We start from the raw sequence: 23,329 nt of genomic DNA, 5'->3' as shown, positions 1-23,329 counted from the left end.
AAGACAAAAAACGAGATAATTTGCTTAAAACAAGAGTAAAAATGGATCCAAAATATAGCGAAGCGTAAAATTGAGCAATTTCGAATTTTAACAACAAAATTGAACCTTTCACCTAAATAAAGCTGACAACCAGAGACGGAGCCAGGATTTGAAGCTTGTGGGTTCGAGATGCTAATTCGTTTAAGTTACTGGGTTCGAAAGTAACAATTTATACCTATTCAATGAATTTTTTAAGACAAATACAGGATTTGAACCAAAGTTACTGGGTTCGGCCGAACCCGCAAGCCGTATGCTGGCTGGCTCCGCCCCTGCTGACAACTCTAATTTTGTAAGCATAAATTTCATATTTCTATAAAATTCAGAAACAAAATTGTTTAATCAACAAGTAACGTCAAAGTATAATTCGCTGAATTAAAAATATGTGCTGACAAATCATCAAATGGGGCCTATTTTGTGCTGTACTGTCAATTTAGGCAAACTGAAAAGAAAGAAAAAACAGAAAAAAAGACTTCCAGTTATGAGACGGTGGATTTAATAATAAAATAAAGGGGCATTAAATAATGTCAACTTAAAAAGAGGAGTTGGTTACAACTTTAGACTCCTTTTCCCGCACATTCCAATTTTCCATCACCCTCTTCCCTCACATTTCTGTTCAGCAAAATCAAATCAAATCCAAATAATAATAATAATAATACATCCAATTCAGTGGTTGTGTACGTGGTGGTCCTGTTGAATGGCGTATAGAAGGAGGCAAGGGATCACAAAGTCGTCAACTATCAAGGAGGAGAACGTTTTTCGTCCTCCTCCTGATGATGATGATGAAGGAAGAGATACAATTTCTTCGTCAAGTCTGGCTGCTCAGGCGATTAGAGCCTCTGCCGCTCATCGTGACTCTTCTCTCTCCTCTGCTTATGCCGATTCCGCTTTTCCACATCCTAATTCTCAGGTCAGATCCCCTCACTCTTCATTTCCAGATTGATGGTTATTCAACTAATAGTTATTATGTCAGTAAGTCACTTTCTTTGTTGAAGAAAATTCTAATCAAGAATGAATGATGACTTTCTGAGATAATAACTATTAGTCAGAGCGAGAGAAATTTACTTCCTTGAAAATTACAGTACTCCCTCCGTCCCATTTTAAATGTTTCTTTATCATAAGAAATTTATTCCAAAATAAGTGTTACTTTAGGAATTCAAGACCAGAGTTAGCAACTATTTCCAACATTAAAGAAATACTCCCTCCATCTCAAAATATTTATCGCTTTTTTGGTTTACGCGCCCCTTAAAAAACAGTGATTGAAAGGGATTTTTTTACTACTTTAACCTTATTTATTTCTAAGCTATTATCTCTCTACATTAAATGTTCAAATCAATTTATGTGTTAATGAAGGGGTTTGTAGTCTTCAAGAAAAATTCTACCAAGGGTGAAATAGGAAAAAGATGATTAATTTTGCCTTGAACTCCGAAAATGACAAATAATTTGAGACAACTATTTTTAGTAACCACAACAAATATTTTGAGACGGAGGGAGTATTCCTTTTTAATATTTACTCAATTCTCAAAAAACATTTATAATAAATAGGGATAACTTAGTAAATTACACCTTGTATTAATTGTTTTTCTTAATGGGCTTGAAAAGAGTTAAAGCGACGATTAAAATAGGACGGAGGGAGTACCTATTTTGGAGTATTGCATATCCTTCTACTGCTGTTAAAATGAAATCACCTGTATCTGTGAGCATTAAATGCAAGGGCGGATCCACCTTTAGGGTAGGGGTGGCATGGCACTCCCTAGATTGATAAATATTTTATATACCTATATTGCAATTTGCTTAAACTAGATTAAATATTTGATCCTACCACCCCCAGTTGCAAATTACACAAAGGTGTCATGGCTGGTAGACACAAGTTTGAATCTATCTTGAACATTTTCCGACTCCCGTCTTTCTTCGTGCTTTTTAGTTCCTTCGTACCAGTCATTTCCCTTTTTGGCTCTCCTAATTTTCTATTTATCTTTTTATTATTTATATTGTCTTTCATTTATTCTATTATTTTATCTGTGATCTCTAGCGAGAACACACAAAATAGAAACTTCAAAATCCCTAAAATTAAATCTGTGAATATTTAAATCGAAAAACTTGGGTCGCAATGAGAATTTTGGGTTGAGATCAAAATTCAATTTTTTTATAATTTTTCTTGTTGATTACTCCCTCCGTCCATGTTTACTTGTCTATATTTGACTTGGACACTCTTAATAAGTAATAAATAAAATGAGAAATGAATGGGAGTACTTAATAATAAGTGTAAGATAGGTATAAAATGGTAAATTATGTCTTGGGTTTTCAAACTATGCAACTTACAAGTAAAAGTGGACATCTATCTTAGTATAGTGAATAAATAAAAATGGACGGAGGGAATGTATTATAAAAATTCGTGCTTTTCTATAATTGTTAAATTCAATCTATTTACTACTTAAATTGTGATGGAAATTTCGTAAGCGTTGCTTAGAAAATACATGGAATTTATGATATATTTTTGAGAACTTGTAGTTTACCTAATTCTACATTTACCTATGGGGTGTAATTTACCTATTGAAGAGTTTTTCTATTATTTTTCTTAGTTTGATTGGTGTAATTCCCTTATTGAAGATGTTATTTTACTTGTGCAAGTTCATTTTTTAATATACATAAAAGATGTAAGTTCCTTGGTGAAAATGTTGATTTTACTTCTGTTGTTAATGGGTGTGATTCCTTGTTTAAAATGCTAATTATGTTCGTTTCTTAATTTTTGAGATGTAATTTTATATTTGCAAATAAAAAACGGCCTATTAAGTTGACCCGAATAAACTCAAAAGTGATGGACCCGACCCAAATACACGTTCCTAACAAAATGTACATTGAAGAAAATTGTGGCACCCGCCACCTTCAAATCCTAGATCAGCCTCTGATTAAATGCTTATAAATGTTGAAGAAAGTAAAAGTTTCAGTTTATTGAACAAGTGTTTCTCCCCTGCTTATCTAGTATTGGAATGAAATGAACCTGATTGGACTGGAAATACAGAGGATTAATACAACAGATCCCAACTAATATTTGATTGAGGCCTAGTTAATTAGTTCATTAACTAGTCTTGGTGGATCTTACCTGGTACTTTTTGCGGGTGGGAAGTGGCAGGTATCCTGGACATCACGTTTATCAAATATAAAAAAAAAAAAAAAAAAAAAAAAGTTAATGTTTAACTATTTAAACTGCTAATTCTTACCAGTGCACATTCTGATTTTTAATTTTGAACTTGATATGTAATCCGAATAGTCGGTGCGGACTTCGTTGTGCCCCATATTTTTGTGTTTTTTCGTGAATTTCCATAAGAAAGGTTTCCACAGCTAGCACTTGCCATCATATTTTACAACTACTTTCTCGGTTCTGATATTCACGTGCAATTTGCTTGGAAATCAGGCTGCTCCTCCTTCCTATGAATATACATCATTGTCAAGTTCCAATGAAACAGGTGGTTTTTGGGGAGTTCTGGCAAAGAAGGCTAAAGCAATTCTTGAAGATGACAACATTTCACCGCAATTTGAAGCTCCGGGCAGCAGCTCCCTAAAAGAAACCCAGGTGATCATTGACCCCATAAAACATGAATAACCTCAAGCAGGAATATAACTACAACTATTTTCTCATTTTATCCCCATTTATAGAACTTCGTCTCTTCTGTTTATCCAAAGGAATGCTTCAGTAAACACTTCATGCTTATGTTATGAGCTTCTGATCTAACTTTCCAATATCAATATCCAGTTTTATCAGCAATATCAGAACCCTAATGTGTCCAGAAAAATGGATAATCCAAAACTGCGGAAAGGCCTGGATGCACTCACATCTTCTTTGAACCACATTGGTGACACCATTGGAAATGCATTGGAGGTATAATAAGTACCATTTCTTTGCAAAGAAGCTCATATGCTAGCTTTTGAAGTTTGTTAATTATGGTACTTCCTATGTTCATTAATTTTCTGACATGATTTCTACACTAATTTATAATTTCCTATTTTCCTGAAAATCTTTTATCTGTTTCAAATGATTGTTTAGTTGATACAGTGTTTTATGACATAAGCTGAAGTTATAAGCTTGTAATAGTATATTTGCATTGAATGACCAATTCAAATAGATTTATGAAAGTGCAAGGCTCTTCTCTAATTTCATATTCATGATTCCTCATGTCCACCATGTATGTGTTTAATATATAAATGAACTGTTTATTTGGAAATTATCTATCTCATCTTTTTCTATTCTATTGTGCCTAAGAATGAGGATCATGGCTCAATTTGTCATCTAATGCAAGTTGATTTTCAGAAGAATAGCTTATAGTGTATGTGATTTCCTAATCAGGTAAGTGCTGCTTCAACATAAGTTTTTCTTGAATCTCAGGAGGGGCGTACAATTGTTGAGAACAAGACCGCTAACATTATTCAAGAGACGCACAAACTGCAGATCAGGAGAAAAGGTGCCAACTCTGAGGAACAAAATCCTGTCTCTGGTCTACATAGCCAATGGCAGCAATCCTCAAGACAAACCAATCATGAGGATCAACTAAAGGCATCTCGTGAAGTAAGTTGGCAACTTGTTATAATGTATTTCTTGCTCATCTAGAACTAAGGCAATAAAATATCCAGAGAGAACGCTTTTCCAGATTTCAGGTCTACTTCACAACTGTAGTTCAAAATCTGAACTGTGACATTGTGTTGTACTTTTGGCAAGTGGAAGTGTCCTATCACTAACTAAATAATCCATTAGTAAGATTATTTGAGAAAAGTACACAAATGGATGACATAATTTTGCATTCATATATTAGCAGTAGTTCACCTGATTACCCTCAATACCAATATTAACTTAACAGAATGAAATCCCATGAGTTCTCTAAATGGTAGGTTTACGTAGCTCCCTTATTGTTCTGAATTCTTGTGTGGGGTTTTACTATGAACTTCCTTTGGTAATATATCTCCTTACTGGTGAAGTGCATCATTGGCATGTATTTTGGGTTTCAGGTGGCGATGGCAACTGCTGCCAAAGCCAAGCTTCTTCTATGAGAACTAAAAACTGTTAAAGCAGATCTTGCTTTTGCAAAACTAAGGTGTTCTCAGCTTGAAGAAGAAAATAAGATCCTTCGGGAGTCTTGTGAAAAGGGAGACAATCCTGAAGATGATGACATGGTAATTCCTCCACCTACTTGTACAAATGTAATATGCGTTTTCATGTAATAAGCATTCCTTTGACATTATATCTTCTTCTTCCTTCGTAAGTCATCTGGAAGCAGCAAGAAGCAGATCTTACAATCTTGAAAAGTTGTCTTAGATTTAGTGTTTTTTCCCCTTCAGTTGCCACTTTGAAGAGTGAGACAGTGCATAAGAATCTAAACATTATCTTCAACAAACTTAAGAAGAGCATTACCTCTGCGAGATTTGATATTCATTATAATAAGCAAATCGTGGCATAAATCTATCTCACGGACACTTCTTCTGTGATTGGCCAATGTGATGGTTATAATTTCTAGTGACTTCAATTTGTTAGGTGTGGAATTGGCCAAACAAGTCAATTCTTTTGTTCACATAGTCGTGATGTAAGCGCTTACCTCATAATAGTCGTGATGTAAGCGCTTACCTCATCACAGGAAATTCATTCCTATAAATAGGTAGCTTATGGTTCATTTGTAAGATATCATTAAGATCATTTGCTATACACATCTCAAGAGAGAAAAAATCTAAGAGAAATACTCTTAGTGAAAGGCCTAAGTAAGAGAAGGTCTTTGAGAGAATTTTCTGTGGTAAAATTCTTGAGTGTAATTGGGATTGGGGTTGTGAGGTTGAGTGTTGTAAACACTTGTAATATTTCTTCTTTAATAAGATCTGCAGCAGCAACGTGGACGTAGCTCTCACATTGAGGGTGAACCACTATAAATTTGTGTGTGCTATTTATTCTTCGCTTACATCACGGCGTAAGTAGGTTCTGTCTAAGGAGGTTGGTATTTAAGTGGTCCAGCTGTGACCCTCCAATCTTTCCTGGGAACCTGCTTACAAAGGTCGGATTTGGGATTTAAATCCTAACAACTGGTATCAGAGCAACAGGTTGTGTTGTGATTTAGAAACGATGGGAGGCGAAGATGGTACGACGCACGGCATCGGTAAATTCGATGGTACAGACTTTGCGTTCTGGAGAATGCAAATTGAAGATTATTTATATGGCAGAAAGCTTCATGAACCTCTGAGTCCGAAACCAGAGGAGATGAAGCAAGCAGATTGGAATCTCCTCGACAGACAAGTTCTGGGAGTCATTCGGCTGACGCTGTCGAAGAACGTTGCTCACAACGTGGCAAAAGAGAAGACCACCGCAGATATGATGAAGGTATTGTCTGACATGTATGAGAAACCTTCGGCAAATAATAAGGTATTTCTCATGAAGAAACTATTTCATCTAAAGATGATGGAAAATGTTCATGTTGTTGCACACGTAAATGAATTCAATACCATTGTAAATCAATTGTCATCGGTAAAAATTGATTTCGATGATGAAGTGCAAGCTCTAATTTTGTTGGCATCCCTACCAAATAGCTGGGAGCCAATGAGAGCAGCAGTTAGTAATTCTGTCGGCAGTGACAAACTAAAGTTCAACGATGTTAGGGATCGTATCCTTGCTGAGGAGGTGCGCAGGACAGATTCTGGAGAGGCATCGACGAGTTCTACTTTTAATGTTGAAAACAGAAGCAAAAATTTTGACAGAAACTACAACCAAAATAGGGGCAGATCGAAGTCAAGGAATGGCAGGGGTCAATCCAAACCAGGACGAACACATGAGTGTTGGAACTATGGAAAACCAGGTCACTTCAAGAAGAACTGCAGGGCGCCAAAGAAGGAGGACAATAAGGGGGCTGGAATCAACGCTGCTACGGAAGACATTGGCGATGCGTTGTTGCTATCGGTTGACAGCCCGATAGACTCTTGGGTGCTTGACTCAGGAGCGTCCTTTCATACCACCCCACATCATGATATAATGACAAACTACGTGGCTGGGAATCTCGGCAAAGTTTATTTAGCCGATGGAGAGCCGCTAGACGTTGTTGGCACGGGAGACATTAATTTGAAGATGTCAAATGGATCCTCGTGGAAGATTACAAAAGTTAGACATGTTCCAAAGCTAATGCGAAACCTGAGGTTGGCATAGAATATAGAGATTCGGATGTCGAAATGGTTTTCTTTCTATCCTAAGGAGGTGAGGTGTATTGAAGAGAATTTGAATAGTCAAGTGTGGTGACACGACGGTCACAATGTATGAGTTATCTGATGGGAGCACGGGGTGTGCTAAGTTTGATAATGCATGGGGTATGAGAGGCTAAGTGAACTTTCGACAGGATGGGATTATGGTGGTGGAGTAAGAATAAGTGGTTTGGGGGTTCTTTTGAGGAAATGGATATCGGCTTTATGTCAAGTGGGGGAAGTTAACTATGACGAGTGAATCTTATGGAAATAGGCGGTTGTAATCCTTCAGTAAAGAAAGGGATCATTTTGACCAAGAGCTTGTTGAATTTGTGAAATATACTACGGTTGTTTGTTGTGCAAGAATGATGAGCGACACTAGCATGGCGTCTTCTAAAGGTTATGATGTCAGAAGTGAGATGAATCTACTAGGTTGTCATGGAACGAGGCTATCCTGTTTATGACTTGGATGTCCTCTTGCGGCATTATAGAGCTCCCAGGAACTGAACTTTTCCCCAAAAGATGGTTTACCTATTTAACGATCTCACATAAATTACTACACAAATGAGAATGCAGATTACGCGCTTGGTTATGCCTTACAAAACCCCTCCAAATAATCAGTTAATCATAACTCCTATTGGGACATAAAGTACATATAGTATATGAAAAATGAGCTACACTATGAGTTTTAAAACTGCTAGTTTTGTTGACTAGTGGACCAATACATACAGTTTTCATTTATAAACATATGAACAACAGCTGCTGCTCCTATGGATCAGCAAATAAACAATGGCCTCAAAAATCGTGACAAGCCACTCCAATTTCTGGAAGGGGAAAATCAGAGTCCTACGGAATGGAATGTCAATTTCTCTTTCTGCTGATGGAGATCCGACATAGCTGGTCTAAGCAGAGCTGGCCGCTTTAAATTAGAAACTCCCTCACATTAACAAATATCCCTTCAGAATAACTGGTAAAAGAGACTAGTTGAACCATCAGCAAATGATTTAAGATCGGCAGATTTTACCAAAGCCCTGCATAAAGGGCATGTTCTCTCCCTCTCAAACCTGACAGCAGAACATAGTGAGTAATCAAGCATCAAGCATGGCATACAAAAACTTAAGAGGAAATCTTCAAGATTGTCTTTCCACTATGGAAATAGTCTACTAGGTCTCTTCGCACCAAAAAAAGGAAGAGGAATGAGAAGATATTCACAATGAGGAGGAACGCATAATTGACAAAATTAATTTCAATATTGAAACTAAGTTAATCTTCTCAGAAAGAGGAAATACGTGAATAGATTTTTTTTTCTTTGGTCAATCTCTTTTGATTGGGGGAGGAATGCCTTCTGTGACTGATTGGAGGAAAAAAATGGAGACAAATGAAAGGATATTTCTATGTTTGTTTTCTGGAGCACCAAAAGAGGAAGAGACAAATATTCAGAACTCAAGATATGTATAATTAAATCATAGATTTTTTTGGGATCCATCTGTCTGAGGTAAAGCAAACACAAGCAAAAATGAAATAATAAACTTCCAAACAAATTTTATGAGATTTACATCAGATACCCAATCTAATATAGATATCAAACAAACTGAAGAAAGAACATCACATCACATATTCAATGTGCTTGGTCGACATGTTATGTACAATCTTAGCTTATTTCGCTTATTCCTACCACAATCATTAAAAGCTGCTAGAGAAAGAGCTTATTCCACTAAAGAACATAGCATCATAAAGTGGCCATGCTCAAGGTGAGTCCTAGCACAACATGCAGGAGAAGATGCAGAAAACTAACCATTCAGATACACAATCTTCGCAAAATATGTGTTTACAACGTAATAAGATTGGGGCATGCATTTTCTCCTGGCAAATAGCGCATAGATCCTCAGCTGCATTGACCTGCAATGAATCCAATTATTTTATAACTTCAGGAAACACTTAAAAAAAAAACAGTTTAGTAGAGTTCCTATGAAATACTTTTTTGGTGTTACAGGTTTCAAAAGGCTGCAGTATATAAGAAGTCCAGAATTTTAAAGGTGTAAAATGATAACAGCAGACAGCTTCTTGTCTTCCAAAGACTGCAGAAGTTCACAGGAACCCCTTATAGAGAAAGCATGCAATTCAATTTGGCTCCCTGAAAAGCCGTTCTTAAAATATTCATTGGAAAATGTCCACATCGTTACCAAAATTAATGTCTGTTATTCCGTCAAAAATGCTGAATTCCAAATAAGAAATATAAGACCTAACAATGAAATTGTATAACATCTAACAATCGACATTTTTAGTTTGGTGATAAGCTGTTCAATCCACTCAAATTTTCTAAATATTTTTTGTCAGCATTTAATTTGGATTGTTTTATGTCATTTAATCAATTACATCAGATCCCTTAATTACAATCGATGGAGGCTATTAAAAAAAATATCAACTTCTAGAGCTAATAACTAATTGTTACTTAATGAAGACAATTAGTTTATCAAAACTAAAACTGATTATTCAAAATTCTCCAAAAATACTTTTTAAAATGATCAATAACAATGTAGTAATCCATTTAAATAGGTCTTTGATGAATTTACTTATCATTCATTTCTGTTATTAAAAAAACCAAGATTTAATCCTGGGGGGTCGTTTGATTGATGAACAAGTAATATCGGGATTATAATACGGGGATTTAATAATGAACGGAATTATTTAGGGGTCATACTTTTATCAATAGATGATTGGTTAATTGGAATATAAATGCGATATACAGGGTATAATATAAAACATGTGCTCGGTTTACACTAGATAAACTGGGATAAACTTTTATTTCAAATTTTAACCTTAACTTTTTTGAACGACTTTGGGGAAGAGCTTTGGAGAGGTGCAGCTTTGTCATATTGGTGTTTTATCCCTGGATTAAGATTGTCATCCCACATTGAGTGGTATAAAAATAATACCCTAATTATGGTATAAATAATCTCAGGATTGCTAATCCCGAAATCAAAACCTCAACCAAACGCGGGATAAAATAATCCCATCATTTGTCTTGGGATTATTACCCCTTGTCCCACAAACCAAACGACCCCTTAATGTATTCAGCTTTAAGTGGTGAATCAAGTCATCAAACACCCATACATTCCCATGTAAATATCACCAACTAGATCGACTGACTAATGAACTATAAGAGGTGTTCTCTAATCACTATGATGAGGCTAGTCCCTCTTTTGCTAGACTTAATTATGAGTCTATCAATATTCATAATGAAGTGAATGCTGGTAATTGTTTATGGCTATTTATTTAAGCATGCAGGTAAAACCACTAGAGTTTCAACAAGGTTAAATTTCTCGTATTCTGCTAAAGGAAACAGCTTCATACTAGGTACTCAAAACGCAAAACAAACCCCATTACCTGTTCGGAAGTCGCATATGCTCCATAGTGAATCTCTTTACGTGACAGGGTCTTCAATGCCGTGAAGAAGGATTGGACCTAAGGAATATACAGATAGGGTCAGTAGACCAGTATGTTAGAGAAATGATGATACCAGCCCTCAAAATTAGAAAGATAATGTGAAGGAATGCATGGATGAAAATACTGATCCTTCAACTATTTTACCTTCTCGATGACAGAAGTGAGCTTGAAAGTTAGATACAACCCAGTCATCAATGATGAAAAGAGGCCACCATATTCCTTGTTCAAAAAGAAACGATACCAAACAGGAGCTGGCAGCAAAGCACGATATAGCAGTAGAAGATACTCAATCAAAGTTAGCATTTGTCCCTGTAAAAGCAAATAGCTCTTCTCAGAAGGTTCCTGTTTCATTGTACATATACCACAGGGCATGAGAGCTCTCAAGCCTGTTTTCCACTGCGGTTGTCAAATATCTCTACACTATCGCTACCTGTTTACGGTAGTTATGGCCCCTGCTGTTCTTGTAATACATTAGCAGAAAACATTTAAAGACCATTGCTGCCTGGCGAACCAAAGTGTCTATCACAGAAAAGCAAAGTAACAGAAATTAACTCAATGATACAGTCAGTTCATAAAGTTCCGAACACCAAAGCAATAGGTTCAGTCTAAAAACAACAAATTTTAAAGAACGCACCATTCACCATTATTATAAAGATCGCATGCCAAAAGAGGGGTATCGTCTTCGGCGGAAGCATCAGCAATGGATATAAAAGATCATCTTTTCGGTACCACCAATAAATCCCAATTACATGAACAGTGAAGAAAAGAGATATGCACACCAGAACTGATATTTTCCTCTCGCCCTGCAAGGAAGAAGATCAATAACAATTTCATTATGAAGTAGTATGAATCAATGATCAGGGTGAAAGCAGTAAGGAAAAGATGAATAATTTTATAATCAGCTAATTAGTTCCTTTTTTTTTTCACCCTATATTTTCTGTTGTGTACCAGTGGTTGTACATCACCTTAAGTGCTGTCTGCTTTTTTACAATATCATTTGACTTGAACATGACAGCGGCGAGCAATATTGTAACAAAAAAACCTGTATAATTCGCCAACAAGTCCGAAAGCAATATTTAGAGGTACAACCCACAAAATATATGATAATCACAATGAACATGCTCAACCTCAAGCACACAGAGAAACTTGATACTTGATACGCATCACATCTCTCAACAGAGGAAAAAATAGAACCTAGATTACCTCCCCCTCCCCCAGACAAAAGGTGAGCTAAGACAGCGAAAGGATGAAAAGTGGAAAACAAAATGAGAGGACAATGAACAAAGAGAGGAGGGAAAGTGAGCTATTCGATCCAGCGAGTAAAAATAAAACAAGAGAAGACAATGACATTATCATAGAGCATTCACAAGAGCAAAAAAACATGCCACGCAGGCCAAGGATAACAGTTAGGACAAATTGCTGGGAAATGCTGGTATCTGATCCAAATAAAAATTATAGTCCTTACCTAACAACAAAAAGAATGATGTATAAATGCAATACCCTTATATCAAACACACGACCTGGCCAATCTAGGAGGCACGTATGAAAGACAAAAATCCGTATAGTCATGAGAACACAACAACCTACTAATGTAGAAGAACTCAATTAGCACCTAAATCACAAACCAGCCCTCCTCATTAACTGAGGAGACAGTACCATGGGTACAAAGAAGTTAAAAGTTCTGGGATTGCTCTACCAGAAAAAAAAAGCCCCGTGCAGTCCAAAATATGCTGAAATCAAGCAAACAAACTAAACTATAACAACAAACATACCCAGTGTAATCCCACAAAGTGGGGTCTGAGGAGGTTTGTGGGGTCTGAGGAGGTAGGATGTACGCAGACCTTACCCCTACCTTTGTGGGGTAGAGAGGTTGTTTTCAATAGACCCTCGGCTCAAAAGAAATGTAAGCAACACAGGAAGCAAACAAACTAAACTGTGTACAAACAATAATTGGTTCAAATGATTTAGTTAGCACAAGGAAAATAATAGTGCAGTACCTTGCAAATGCTGGCGAACGAAAACAACCAACAAAAGCAAAGCGAAGGGGAGAACTTGCTCGATCCACCTAGCGGCTTGTTGTATATCATATCTTTGGTAAGAAGAATCCCTATTACTATTATTACTCTCAGTGGGCCCCACATCGGCCTGCGATGCTACCTCTCCCTCCCCCACTGACACTGCAGACCCGGTCGGTTGCACAACTGCTTCATTTTGCCCACCGACTGTGTTATGTTCTTGATCAGTAGCACCAATAATCCTAATGGCAACCTCGCCAGTAGTAGTCGATAATGCCCCCGAATCATCTCGGTAGGTCACATTATCGGATTCATCAGAATTAGTGGATTGCAGCCTACTAAGAAACCCGGAATATTCTAAGAGTGTAGACAATGGCCAACATAACAAGTTGGAAGCAGATAACTGGACTCCATATCTTCTACCAGACGAAGATGTAGCTCTGTGAGGGTCTGCATTTGTACCGGATGCTTCCATACGCATCCCCCTAACCCTAATTATGGATACTAGTAGTATTTGCTTGGGACAAGAATACCCGGTGGGGAGGAAAATGAGGATATTGAAGGTAAAAGGTAACCTTGGAGATTGAAAATCCGTTAGGTGATCATATTCCTGAAAAAACCCTACCTCTCTCTGGTGGTGTATAAGGCGAAATGAAAAGGTGAAATGCAATGAATGGGTATAAAAATTAGGAGGCTGTGGCTATGGTGTCATCTACAGAATTCCTTGTGAGTTAGCTCTCTTTCGTGTCTCCTTATTTGCCAGATAGAATCGAGAGCGCGTTAAACAAACAACATCATCGTACTCTCTTTTTTCTCACCACTTGTAATTTACTCTATAAAGTGGTGGATTATTTTTTAGAACATTTCGTAAATAGCTATATAGCTTGGAGAGTAATTACGAAAAATAGCTGCAATTTGTGAATTTACAAAACATAACTATAATTATTGTATCAGGCAGAAGAATTGTATCAGTTATATCAGCGAGATGTATATTAGCTATGTCAGTTCATTTGTATCGGCTAAAATTTCACGAAAGAGCTACAACAACACATACCGATAGCTACATTTCGTAAATACAGTAGCTATGTTTCATATTTTTTAAAAATGATAGCTACATTTCATAAATACAATCTAAATGTTTGTCGCGTCGCATAATTTTTTCATTATTTTTTCCTCATATCTAGAGGTTGTTATTATGAAATCAAAGATTATAGATTAAAATTACGGTATCAAACCGATGGGAGCTTATTTGCTTTAATTTTTCTAAAATTACGGACCTCTCAACAAAATGAAAAAAGGGATATTTTCAATATTATACAATCCAACATAAAATATTACATCATCGTAATCATATTTTTAATTTACATCTGCATAGCCAATTTCTTTTGCGATAGTGGTTATACACATGATATACAATATTATACAACGTTAAACACTTACCGTAGACAATGTATCAATCTTTTATAAAAGGATATAATAATGTATAGAGGTATTTATACACACTTCTACACTGTTATACAAACTTATACAAAGATTAGGCTTCGTCTCCTACGAACTTAAACCACAAAACTCCATCCGAAATAGGCCAAATCTTCATCGAATAGCTTCAAATTTTAACCACATCTTCCAAATGACACCCCAACGAACCACAATCATTAATTTATTAAAAAATCTCAATAAATCACATAACCCATCGGCAACTTCAACCATATCGACTTACTCGATTGTTTTTGTTATGACCGGATCAAATCAAACTCAAGAATAATGACGGGGAAAATTGAAATGGAGATGAAGATTGGTGGTTTATGGGTGGAGATCCGGTGGTACGGGGGTGGTTCGATGGTGTAATGACGTATCTGGAGAGCTCAATGACAAAGCTGAAAAACGAGCTTCTCTTATGGTGCTTTAATGGTGGTGGGTTTGATTGCAGTAGTGATAGGTTCGAGCAGTTTAACATTACAACTCTATAACCAAAGGGACTAACAACTTAGCACCAACCCCTACAATTCTTTCTAATTGTAGCTACCCCTTTCAAGATTCTTCCCTAGTCTTGAAAGTCTTTACACTCAATCACTCAACACCTATTATAAACTTCTAGTAAAGTAAATAGGTTAGAATTCAAGAACAAAGAATCAACCTAACAACTTGAGAACTAAGCAGTAGCTTCCTTGGGAACATGTTCTCTTCATTGACAGTTTGGCTCTCATAGTGCAATATTTTCAGGATAGAACACATTTCCTTAATCCACACGTCCGGGGGCGAATTTATAGGCTAAATTATGGGCACTTGACCCAAGGTCTTTTCGTAAAATTAGGTATTTTATGTACATATATTTTTAAAAATTGGTATAATAGCGGCACTCATGCTACAAGAAGATTAAATGGTGCACGTGATTGAATGTTTAGTTATTTACCTAGAAGACTAGGGATCAATTCCCACTTAATTCATGTTTTTCGTTCTTTTTTATAGTGGTGCACCCATGTTCTAGAAATCCTAAATTCGCTTCTGCATGTTTTTATACCATCAAGGAATTTTTCGTGCATTTGGAATCTGCTTCCTACTATTGATCAACAATCATGTCCAGATGTCTGCGAAGGATTTTGTATACATTTTGAAACAAAACTCCTACTATATTTGGTAAACAAAAAAATACCGCTACACTTGATAAATATGGGTCTAATTTCATATATATAGAAAATTTTATGTACATTGGTATTTGGGACCCGTTTGACTTAGCTTAAAAAAGGTAGCTTATAAGCTAAGCCAAAAAAATAAGTTGGGTTATCCCAACTTATTTTTTTAAGCTGGCCAATCATCCAAACGGGCTCTAGATAGGTGAATTTAATAATCCCGTAACATGTCTTTGAACGGAAAAAGTCTTGTTCCATAAAAAACACACTTAAATGAAAAGTAAAATAGGAAAAAAAGTTGAGTAATTGTATTTACTGATAGAATCACTTGGAATTTAAAAAATGAGATATTTCGTGCCACATCACGTAGGACCACAATTATATAGATAAATAAACGTATGGTAATAGAGAGATTGATCAAAGCTTTAAATTTAATTGGTTCAATCTTTTTATTTTTATCATCAAAACCATTACATTATTTCAGACTATGGAGGGCTAGAATTTATTTAATTTTTGGTAATCCATTACATATATATCTAAGCTTTGTGTCAAAAATATTGGGTTCAAATGTGCGCGTAATTTCTTAATCAAAGTCGTCATTGTATATAATAGAAATTCAAAAGTGTCTGATATGACGGATTCATTTTTTGTGAAAGATATTTTTGAAACAATATACTCCTATGTTATATTGATTAATAATAGGACAACAAATTAAAAAGTGTTTTGATTAAATTAATAAGTACTAAAAGTTAATAATAATAATAATAATAATAATAATTAAGTGTTAATTGAAGCAAGAATAATAAAATCAAAAGTTTAAGATAATTATGAAGAACTAATTTCGCCTATAAATGATAAAAAATAAAATTTTCTTCTTTTTTGATGATTTTTTTTCTTTAAAGTAACATATTTTAACTATATTAGAAGCATGAGTTTGGACGTGATATCATCGTTCACCTCCTACTCATGTTTATAAAATAAAAATAAAAAAAATAAAAAAAGTGGATCCACCTCCTACTCATGTAAAAAAAAATTAAGATGGGGATCCACATGTGTGCTGTGGGTGAAAAAATATTTATCCGAAATTACTCATATTTTTAGTATAAAAAAGGGCCAAATATACTCCTATACTATTGAAAAAGGGCCAAATATACCCTTCCTTAAATTTTTGGGTCAATTATATTCCTATTATTATACTATAAGTTTAAATATATCCTTCTTTCATTAAAATTATCTAAAGTGTATTAACATTTAATGAAATGAATGGCACGTCAACGTGACATAGATTTCTCTTAGCACCTACTCCTTTTCAGCTTCCCTTTCACCGCCAGCGACGTTGGAGCCGCCGTCGCCAGTGATAGTGGAGTCCAATTTCGTTGTAATACTAGCTGCTCTTCTCTGTGCCCTAATTTGCGTGGTAGGTCTCATCTCCATAGCGAGGTGCGCGTGGCTCGTCGTTCCCTCCGGCGGTGGTCAACCGTCGGCGGGGAATAAAGGATTGAAGAATAAATTCCTGCAGTCGTTGCCCTTGTTGTCGTCAAATTCTCGTTGTTGCTCGGTGCAGGAAGTGCGGTGAGTTCCCTGCTGTTTCCGGCAAATCAAGCTGTGCACTGACAACAACTCCGGCGGAGTCTCGTCCATGTGCTACATCTACTAGCTCAAGAAGTTTCTTAGTCTAGGAATAGAAGAAAAGAAATTAGCTATAAATCATATAGTATATGCTGATAATATAAATTATCAATAGTACTATAATTTAAGATCTCGGTGAAGTTTCACCTGTAGTAACAAGCCAGCTATTGTGCTATGCAGGTTAGGACTCATCTAGGGAATTACATGTAATTAATCTTTATCACTACATCTTTGATGTGAGACTCCGGTAGTACCGCAAATGATTGACTATCAACATCAAGTCCGTTGAGATTTATGGCCATGTTAATTTTACAGCCTCTTTACCTAATAAACCAGTGGCGACACTATCTTCGTTCGAATGGATGTCCAAAAAAAGTCTGGACAGCTATGACATTAAAGTCGGCAACATGGTCGTGTTCGCAGTAATAGTGGTAATGGAGGGAAAAGAAATTTTAGTGATGAAGAACAAATAGTGAGGAGGGGCAAAATGAGTTGTGGGTGCTGAGGTGACATGCACGTGACATCTACCTCATTAAATGTCAATGTCATGTAAGATTAGTTGTCCAGTTTAGATAACTTTAATGGAGGAGGGGTATATTTGAACTCATAGTATAACAGGCGAGGCATAATTGGCCCAAAAGTTTAACGAAGGATATATTTGACCATTTTTCAGTAGTACAGGGGCATATTTGGCCCTTTTTCGTTTTTAGTATTACCCAAAATGACCCTTTTATACATTATCATACACTTTTATCTAAGATCGACACATTATTTAAAGTAAGTGTATAATGTTGTATATCGTGTGTATAAACACTATTGTAAAAAAAAGTTGGCTATACAGATGTAAATTAAAAATATAACTACGTGGATGTAATATTTTATGCTGGAAGAAGTAGGAGATAATTGCAAAAAAAAAAAAGGACATTTAAATAATGATATCAAACTCACTCTTCTAATATAGTAGAAATAATATAAAATAAAATAAAATAAAATAAGGTGGGGCCCACTCTTGTACAATAGTAGAAATAAAAAATAAAAAAAAATTAAGGTGAGGTTCACGTGAACAATTAGGAGACAATTGCAAAACAAAAGGTGGGGTCTACGCGAAAAAGTAGGAGACAATTATAAAAAAAAAAATAAGGTGGGGTCCACCTTAGGCCTGTGCACGAATCGGTTCGGTTCGGTTTTGGCCATCATCGAGTTGAAATTTTGAATTTCGATTTTCTAAAATTCTCAACCAAACTCGATCCATTCTAGGTCCAATTCGATTTGTTTTTATTATTTCGGTTCGGTTACACAAATTGATTTGTTCGTTTGTTCGAAATTTAAACAAGTAACTATTTTCATTTCGGTTATAGAGTAAACATAACAAAAAAATAATGAGATCGTAAATTTGCAGCCTTATAACCAAGACATTAACCAAGAAAAAAACATAAACTTGCAAGCATAATAGCATATAAATAGCAAAACAAGAGCTTGACAACTTGTGCAAGCATACAAATCCGCCAACACCACATTACATATACCATATTCATAATCCAGCATCTTGCAACTTTCAAGCAGACAAGCATAATAACTCAGTTTGCATCCTCAAAAAAATCAAAAAAACAAAAAAACTCTAATTTGTATAGGCTAAGATCAAAGAACAAACAAAGTCATGGGTGGAGGCAATGGCCAAAAGGCAAAGATGGCTCGTGAGAAGACAGCTGAAAAGACGAAAGACCAAAAGGGAAGTTAGCCAACAAGAAGACTATGAATATTTAGTGTAAGGTGTGCATGCAGACATTCATTTGCACCACTTCTGAAGTTAAATAAATATTACTTCACTATAAGTATTAAGCGCATATATAGTTAGACTATTAGAGTATTAGTCATATTAGTCATTAGTCGCATATAAATTCGGTTTGTTCGGATCGGTTCGGTTGATAATTGAAGCCAACCGTATCCGAACCGTTAAACCGTAATATTTTACAATTGCATTTGTAAATTGAAATCGAATTGTATTATTCAAATTAAATTATTAGAATTGTTTCGAATCGGTTCGGAAATTCGGGTTGAACCGATTTGTGCACAGGCCTAGTCCACCTGAAGAAATAGGGGACAATTGCAAAAAAAAAAAAAAAAAAAAAAAATTAAATAATGATAATAAGTTCAGAAAATGGTAAAGGTACGCTTAGAGAAAATTTAAAGAAGAGAAATTCAGGAAAAAAGAAATAACGATTTAAATTGAACACAAAAACCGCTAAAGAAGTCATAAAATCAAAAGATTTAAAACTTATACCTTTAGGTAAAGATAAAAATGCACTAATTTTAGATACATACGTCTCACACAAATAATGAGGAATAACATCAAAAAGACGAAATATAAACGGTCAACAAACCTATACAAATATTTTCTTAAAATGATGAAGTTGGTCTATACTTAAAAATTTAAGACTGCAATAGATGTTAACGCATGAAAGCGATTTTAAGTGTTGTTGAGTAGAAAGAGATGATGACATGAAACTTGGTATGAAAAGGTGTATTTCAAATCTTTCAATTGGAGAACCAAACCAGAAAAGTCATATATGGAAGAAGCGGATTAAGTAAAATAATTTATTGATATTTTCAATTAGTTGAATTATAATACTTTCTAGAATAAAAATTCCATAATTATATTATTAAAATGTACTATCTTTGTCCTAATTTCTGTGACATAGTTTGATTAGGCACGAAATTTAAAAAAAGAAAGGAAAGATCTTTAAAACTTGTGGTCTAAAACAAGTCATGGATATTTGTGTGGATTTAAATTATTTTATTAAAGATAAAGGGGAAGTTTTAAGTTAAATGATTTCTAAACATAAAAATATATCATTTTTTTTTAGACTGACTAAAAAGAAAAGTGTGGTACTATTATTTGTGTTGGGCCCGTGCTAGCACGGGCTTTGTGTATATGTATTAATGTTCATCTATATATACGCATAGACAGTGCAAACCTATGTATGTTTATTAACAATATAAAATATATATACTATCACTATTCAATATATAAATCTTTATAATTATACATAATTACATACACATAAATACATTATATAATCTAAAGTATTAATCCCGTACACACGGGCATATGCCATCTAGTCAATATCAGAAATGGCTTTATATCATTTTCATCGAGAGTGGTTCTCGTAGTACCAAACATACTCTCAATTAGTCGACACGGAGGAAGCACCTTTTTTATTGTTACTATACTACCCTATTCTTTAATTAAAATAATCGCTGATTTTGATATATTCACAAAACTGTACTCCTGACTAAAGTGAGCTCATCTTTGACTTGATTCTCCAATTGGACTTTTTTGTTTTTGTTTTTGGTAATCAAAGCAGCATTGTTGTATTAATAGATCCATTTGGACATTCGCATTGCATTGTGATTGTACAGCTGTATAAAGTTGGTGTGTACAAATATTAATATTAAAATTAAAAAAAACACAAATAAGTGAATTAGTACTAGTAGGAGTAATTATTAAAGTGTGTATTCACATTTTAGCCCGAAAAAAGGCCCACTAAATTTTTTCTCAATCTGTCATCTAGCATTCATTCACTTTTCTTCTCTTCTCCTCTTTCCATTTCCACTGCACTCTCCACCATTTCATCTCCAAAGCTTATCTTCTCTATACGACGCGGTATTTGCTAACTAAACGATGTATTGTGCTACTCAATTGTATAATGCAGAATTAGCATTTTCTCCTCACTGAATCATTACATTTTCCCAAACACTTTATTTCATAGTGTGAGAGTTTCAATTGGATTATTCCAGTGCGGGCGAATTAAGCTTAGATTAGGGTTTTGGAAGTAGCGTCATTTCAGGTAATTTGTTAAATCAACTCACACATAGTAGAAAATATTTGGTGGGTCTAAACGAATCTACATTGCTCTATTTCCATAAAATGCTCAAATCTGAGCATTAAATCAGCCAAAATTTGAGTGATTTGAAGCTTTTTACTTTTATTCCAAAAGGTAAAAAGATGTTTTGGAGGTTGTGACTTTTTTAACGGGTGGAAGTGCCAACTCTGCTTGCTTAATCATCCCTGTTTGGATCTTTTTCGTACAGTTGTCGTTGCATTTCATATTCAGTGCTAGATTACTTGTGGATGTGAAGTTGGAGACACGTCTAGTCATTAAAACAGATGACGAAGTCAGTCTTTAGTTTAGTTGCTTATTTTGGATCTGAAGACTCATTCTTATATAATAAGTAGTACTGTCTTTTTGGGGTTGACCATTTCTTGGTGGTTAGTAGCCTGCAGTGTGAGGGCTAAGGAAGATTGTACTGGTTATTCGATATTGTGAAGCATCGATGGGGCTTATTGAAAGTCTCTCGATGCTTCTTTTACTAATGTGGCTATGTATCTTGCCACGGTTAGTGAGTTCTCAGCTCTATGGTTCTTCCTTGGGGGATGCACCGGCGTTAGATGCGCTCCTCCAGGCTTATGCTTATCGTGCATTTGCTCGTCCAAGGACGGGTGTTGTTTATAAGGGAGACTTGCCATTGAATTTGACGGGGATTAAGGTGTCGGCTATGAGGTTAAGGAGTGACAGTTTATATACCCGAGGTGTTCCGATGTATAAAGAGTTTCAGATACCGGTTGGCGTTGTTGAGCAGCCTTATGCTGAGAGGCTTGTTTTGGTCTACCAAAATTTGGGTAATTGGTCTGCGAAATATTATAGTATACCTGGTTATATGTACTTGACTCCTGTTGTGGGTCTTCTTGCTTATGATGCATTAAACCTTTCAGCAACTAACTTGCCTGAGTTGGATATCAGGGCTTCTGGTCAGCCCATCTCGATAAGGTTTTCAGATGTCAAGTCGGTGCCTGTTGGATCATCTGCTAGGTGCATTTCGTTTGATTTAAAAGGATCGGTGAATTTCAGCAGTGTATTGTCGGACAACATATGCACGACATTTCAACAGGGGCATTTCTCTATTGTTGTCGAATCAATCGCTCCTTCTCCAGCTCCACCAGGAGGCCCTCCAAAGGAAGCACCACCCGTACCAGCTGGTAAGGGAAAGAAAAACAAGTCAAAGATCTGGATAATTGTTGGTTCGGTGGTAGGAGGACTTGTATTGTTGTTTTTGTTAGGCCTTCTGATAGCGTGGGTGGCCAAGTACAAGAAGAGGAAGAAAATGCAACAGATGGAGAGGGCTGCGGAGGCTGGAGAAGCATTGCATATGACTAGAATTGGGAGCACAAAAGCACCAGCTGCTACTGTGACACGAACACAACCTACCCTAGAGAGTGAATACGTGCCTTAGTCAATTCATTCTGTACAAGCCGCCTTACACATTCTCATTCATGTTTCATTTGTTGCAGTTAGATATTCTTCCAACACGCCTCTCTTTCTTGGTGTTCTAGTTTCAAATTTGTTGCCTTATTGAATTTTTTGCTTGGCTTCTGCTAGCAGCGTGGGTAGATACAGGGTTGTCGTGTAAATCATGATCTGTTACTCTCACAGAAACCATTCCTATTTGTCATGATAAATTGTGGTGTGAATTGTAGCATTAGGTGAGTTCAATTGTGATGATATTGATAGTGAATAAAAGTTTAGCATTCTTCTTCGTATGTTATTGAATTCTTTCAGCAACAAAGTTTACTCTGCTGCTCAGCCTAAATATCAGATGAATGTGATGGCCTTGTGTTCTGGTTTCAAACTGTCTTTTCATTTGAAAGGATCAGTGAATTTCAGCAGTGTATTGTCGGAAAACATATGCATGACATTTCAACGGGGGCATTTCTCCATTGTTGTCGAATCAATCGCTCCTTCTCCAGCTCCACCAGTAGGCCCTCCGAAGGAAGCACCACCCGTACCAGCTGGTAAGGGTAAGAAAAACAAGTCAAAGATCTGGATAATTGTTGGTTCGGTGGTAGGAGGACTAGTATTGTTGTTTTTGTTAGGCCTTCTGATAGCGTGGGTGGGCAAGTACAAGAAGAGGAAAAAAATGCAACAGATGGAGAGGGCTGCGGAGGCTGGAGAAGCATTGCATATGACTAGAATTGGGAGCACAAAAGCACCAGCTGCTACTGTGACACGAGCACAGCCAACCCTAGAGAGTGAATACGTGCCTTAGTCAATTCATTCTGTACAAGCCGCCTCACAGATTCTCATTCATGTTTCATTTGTTGCAGTTAGATATTCTTCCAACACGCCTCTCTTTCTTGGTGTTCTAGTTTCAAATTTGTTGCCTTATTGATTTTTTTACTTGGCTTCTGCTAGCAGCGTGGGTAGATACCGGGTTGTCGTGTAAATCATGATCTGTTACTCTCACATAAACCATTCGTATTTGTCATGATAAATTGTGGTGTGAATTATAGCATAAAGTGAGTTCAATTGT

The 23,329-nt window shown here is 35.9% G+C and overlaps 2 protein-coding genes and 1 pseudogene across 2 annotated transcripts; 2 read left to right on the top strand and 1 right to left on the bottom strand.

The window, feature by feature from the left end:
• Positions 1-558: 558 nt before the first annotated feature.
• Positions 559-5,448, top strand: LOC132631240 (uncharacterized). Its single transcript, XM_060346841.1, has 5 exons — positions 559-946; positions 3,452-3,610; positions 3,791-3,916; positions 4,421-4,600; positions 5,038-5,448. Exons 1-5 carry the CDS (start codon positions 734-736, stop codon positions 5,077-5,079), a joined length of 720 nt encoding a protein of 239 aa, XP_060202824.1. The 5' UTR covers positions 559-733; the 3' UTR covers positions 5,080-5,448.
• Positions 5,449-7,853: 2,405 nt separating this feature from the next.
• LOC132631239 (uncharacterized) lies at positions 7,854-13,687 on the bottom strand. Its single transcript, XM_060346840.1, has 8 exons — positions 12,684-13,687; positions 11,652-11,728; positions 11,321-11,489; positions 11,117-11,205; positions 10,831-10,995; positions 10,627-10,704; positions 9,035-9,138; positions 7,854-8,303 (listed from the first exon to the last, which is right to left on the bottom strand). The coding sequence occupies exons 1-8, from the start codon at positions 13,180-13,182 to the stop codon at positions 8,198-8,200; spliced, it is 1,287 nt and encodes a 428-aa protein (XP_060202823.1). The 5' UTR covers positions 13,183-13,687; the 3' UTR covers positions 7,854-8,197.
• A 2,682-nt stretch (positions 13,688-16,369) lies between these two features.
• Positions 16,370-17,307, top strand: LOC132630847 (probable E3 ubiquitin-protein ligase ATL45; annotated as a pseudogene).
• Positions 17,308-23,329: the final 6,022 nt, after the last annotated feature.

The sequence above is a fragment of the Lycium barbarum genome, chromosome 3 (assembly GCF_019175385.1).
Source record: "Lycium barbarum isolate Lr01 chromosome 3, ASM1917538v2, whole genome shotgun sequence".
Lineage (NCBI taxonomy): Eukaryota > Viridiplantae > Streptophyta > Magnoliopsida > Solanales > Solanaceae > Lycium > Lycium barbarum.
Note: the sequence above shows the minus strand (reverse complement) of the source record. Positions and strands in the feature narration are given on the sequence as shown.

What these genes read in the sequence shown, in the direction of transcription:
- LOC132631240 (XM_060346841.1), top strand. Translation starts at nt 734, where the DNA reads ATGGCGTATAGAAGGAGGCAAGGGATCACAAAGTCGTCAACTATCAAG. An exon ending in TTCCACATCCTAATTCTCAG is followed by an intron (nt 947 to 3,451) that starts GTCAGATCCCCT and finishes CTTGGAAATCAG; the next exon opens with GCTGCTCCTCCTTCCTATGA. An exon ending in GCTCCCTAAAAGAAACCCAG is followed by an intron (nt 3,611 to 3,790) that starts GTGATCATTGAC and finishes ATCAATATCCAG; the next exon opens with TTTTATCAGCAATATCAGAA.
- LOC132631239 (XM_060346840.1), bottom strand. Translation starts at nt 13,182, where the DNA reads ATGCGTATGGAAGCATCCGGTACAAATGCAGACCCTCACAGAGCTACA. An exon ending in CGTTCGCCAGCATTTGCAAG is followed by an intron (nt 11,729 to 12,683) that starts GTACTGCACTAT and finishes CGAATTATACAG; the next exon opens with GTTTTTTTGTTACAATATTG. An exon ending in AAAAGCAGACAGCACTTAAG is followed by an intron (nt 11,490 to 11,651) that starts GTGATGTACAAC and finishes TCTTCCTTGCAG; the next exon opens with GGCGAGAGGAAAATATCAGT.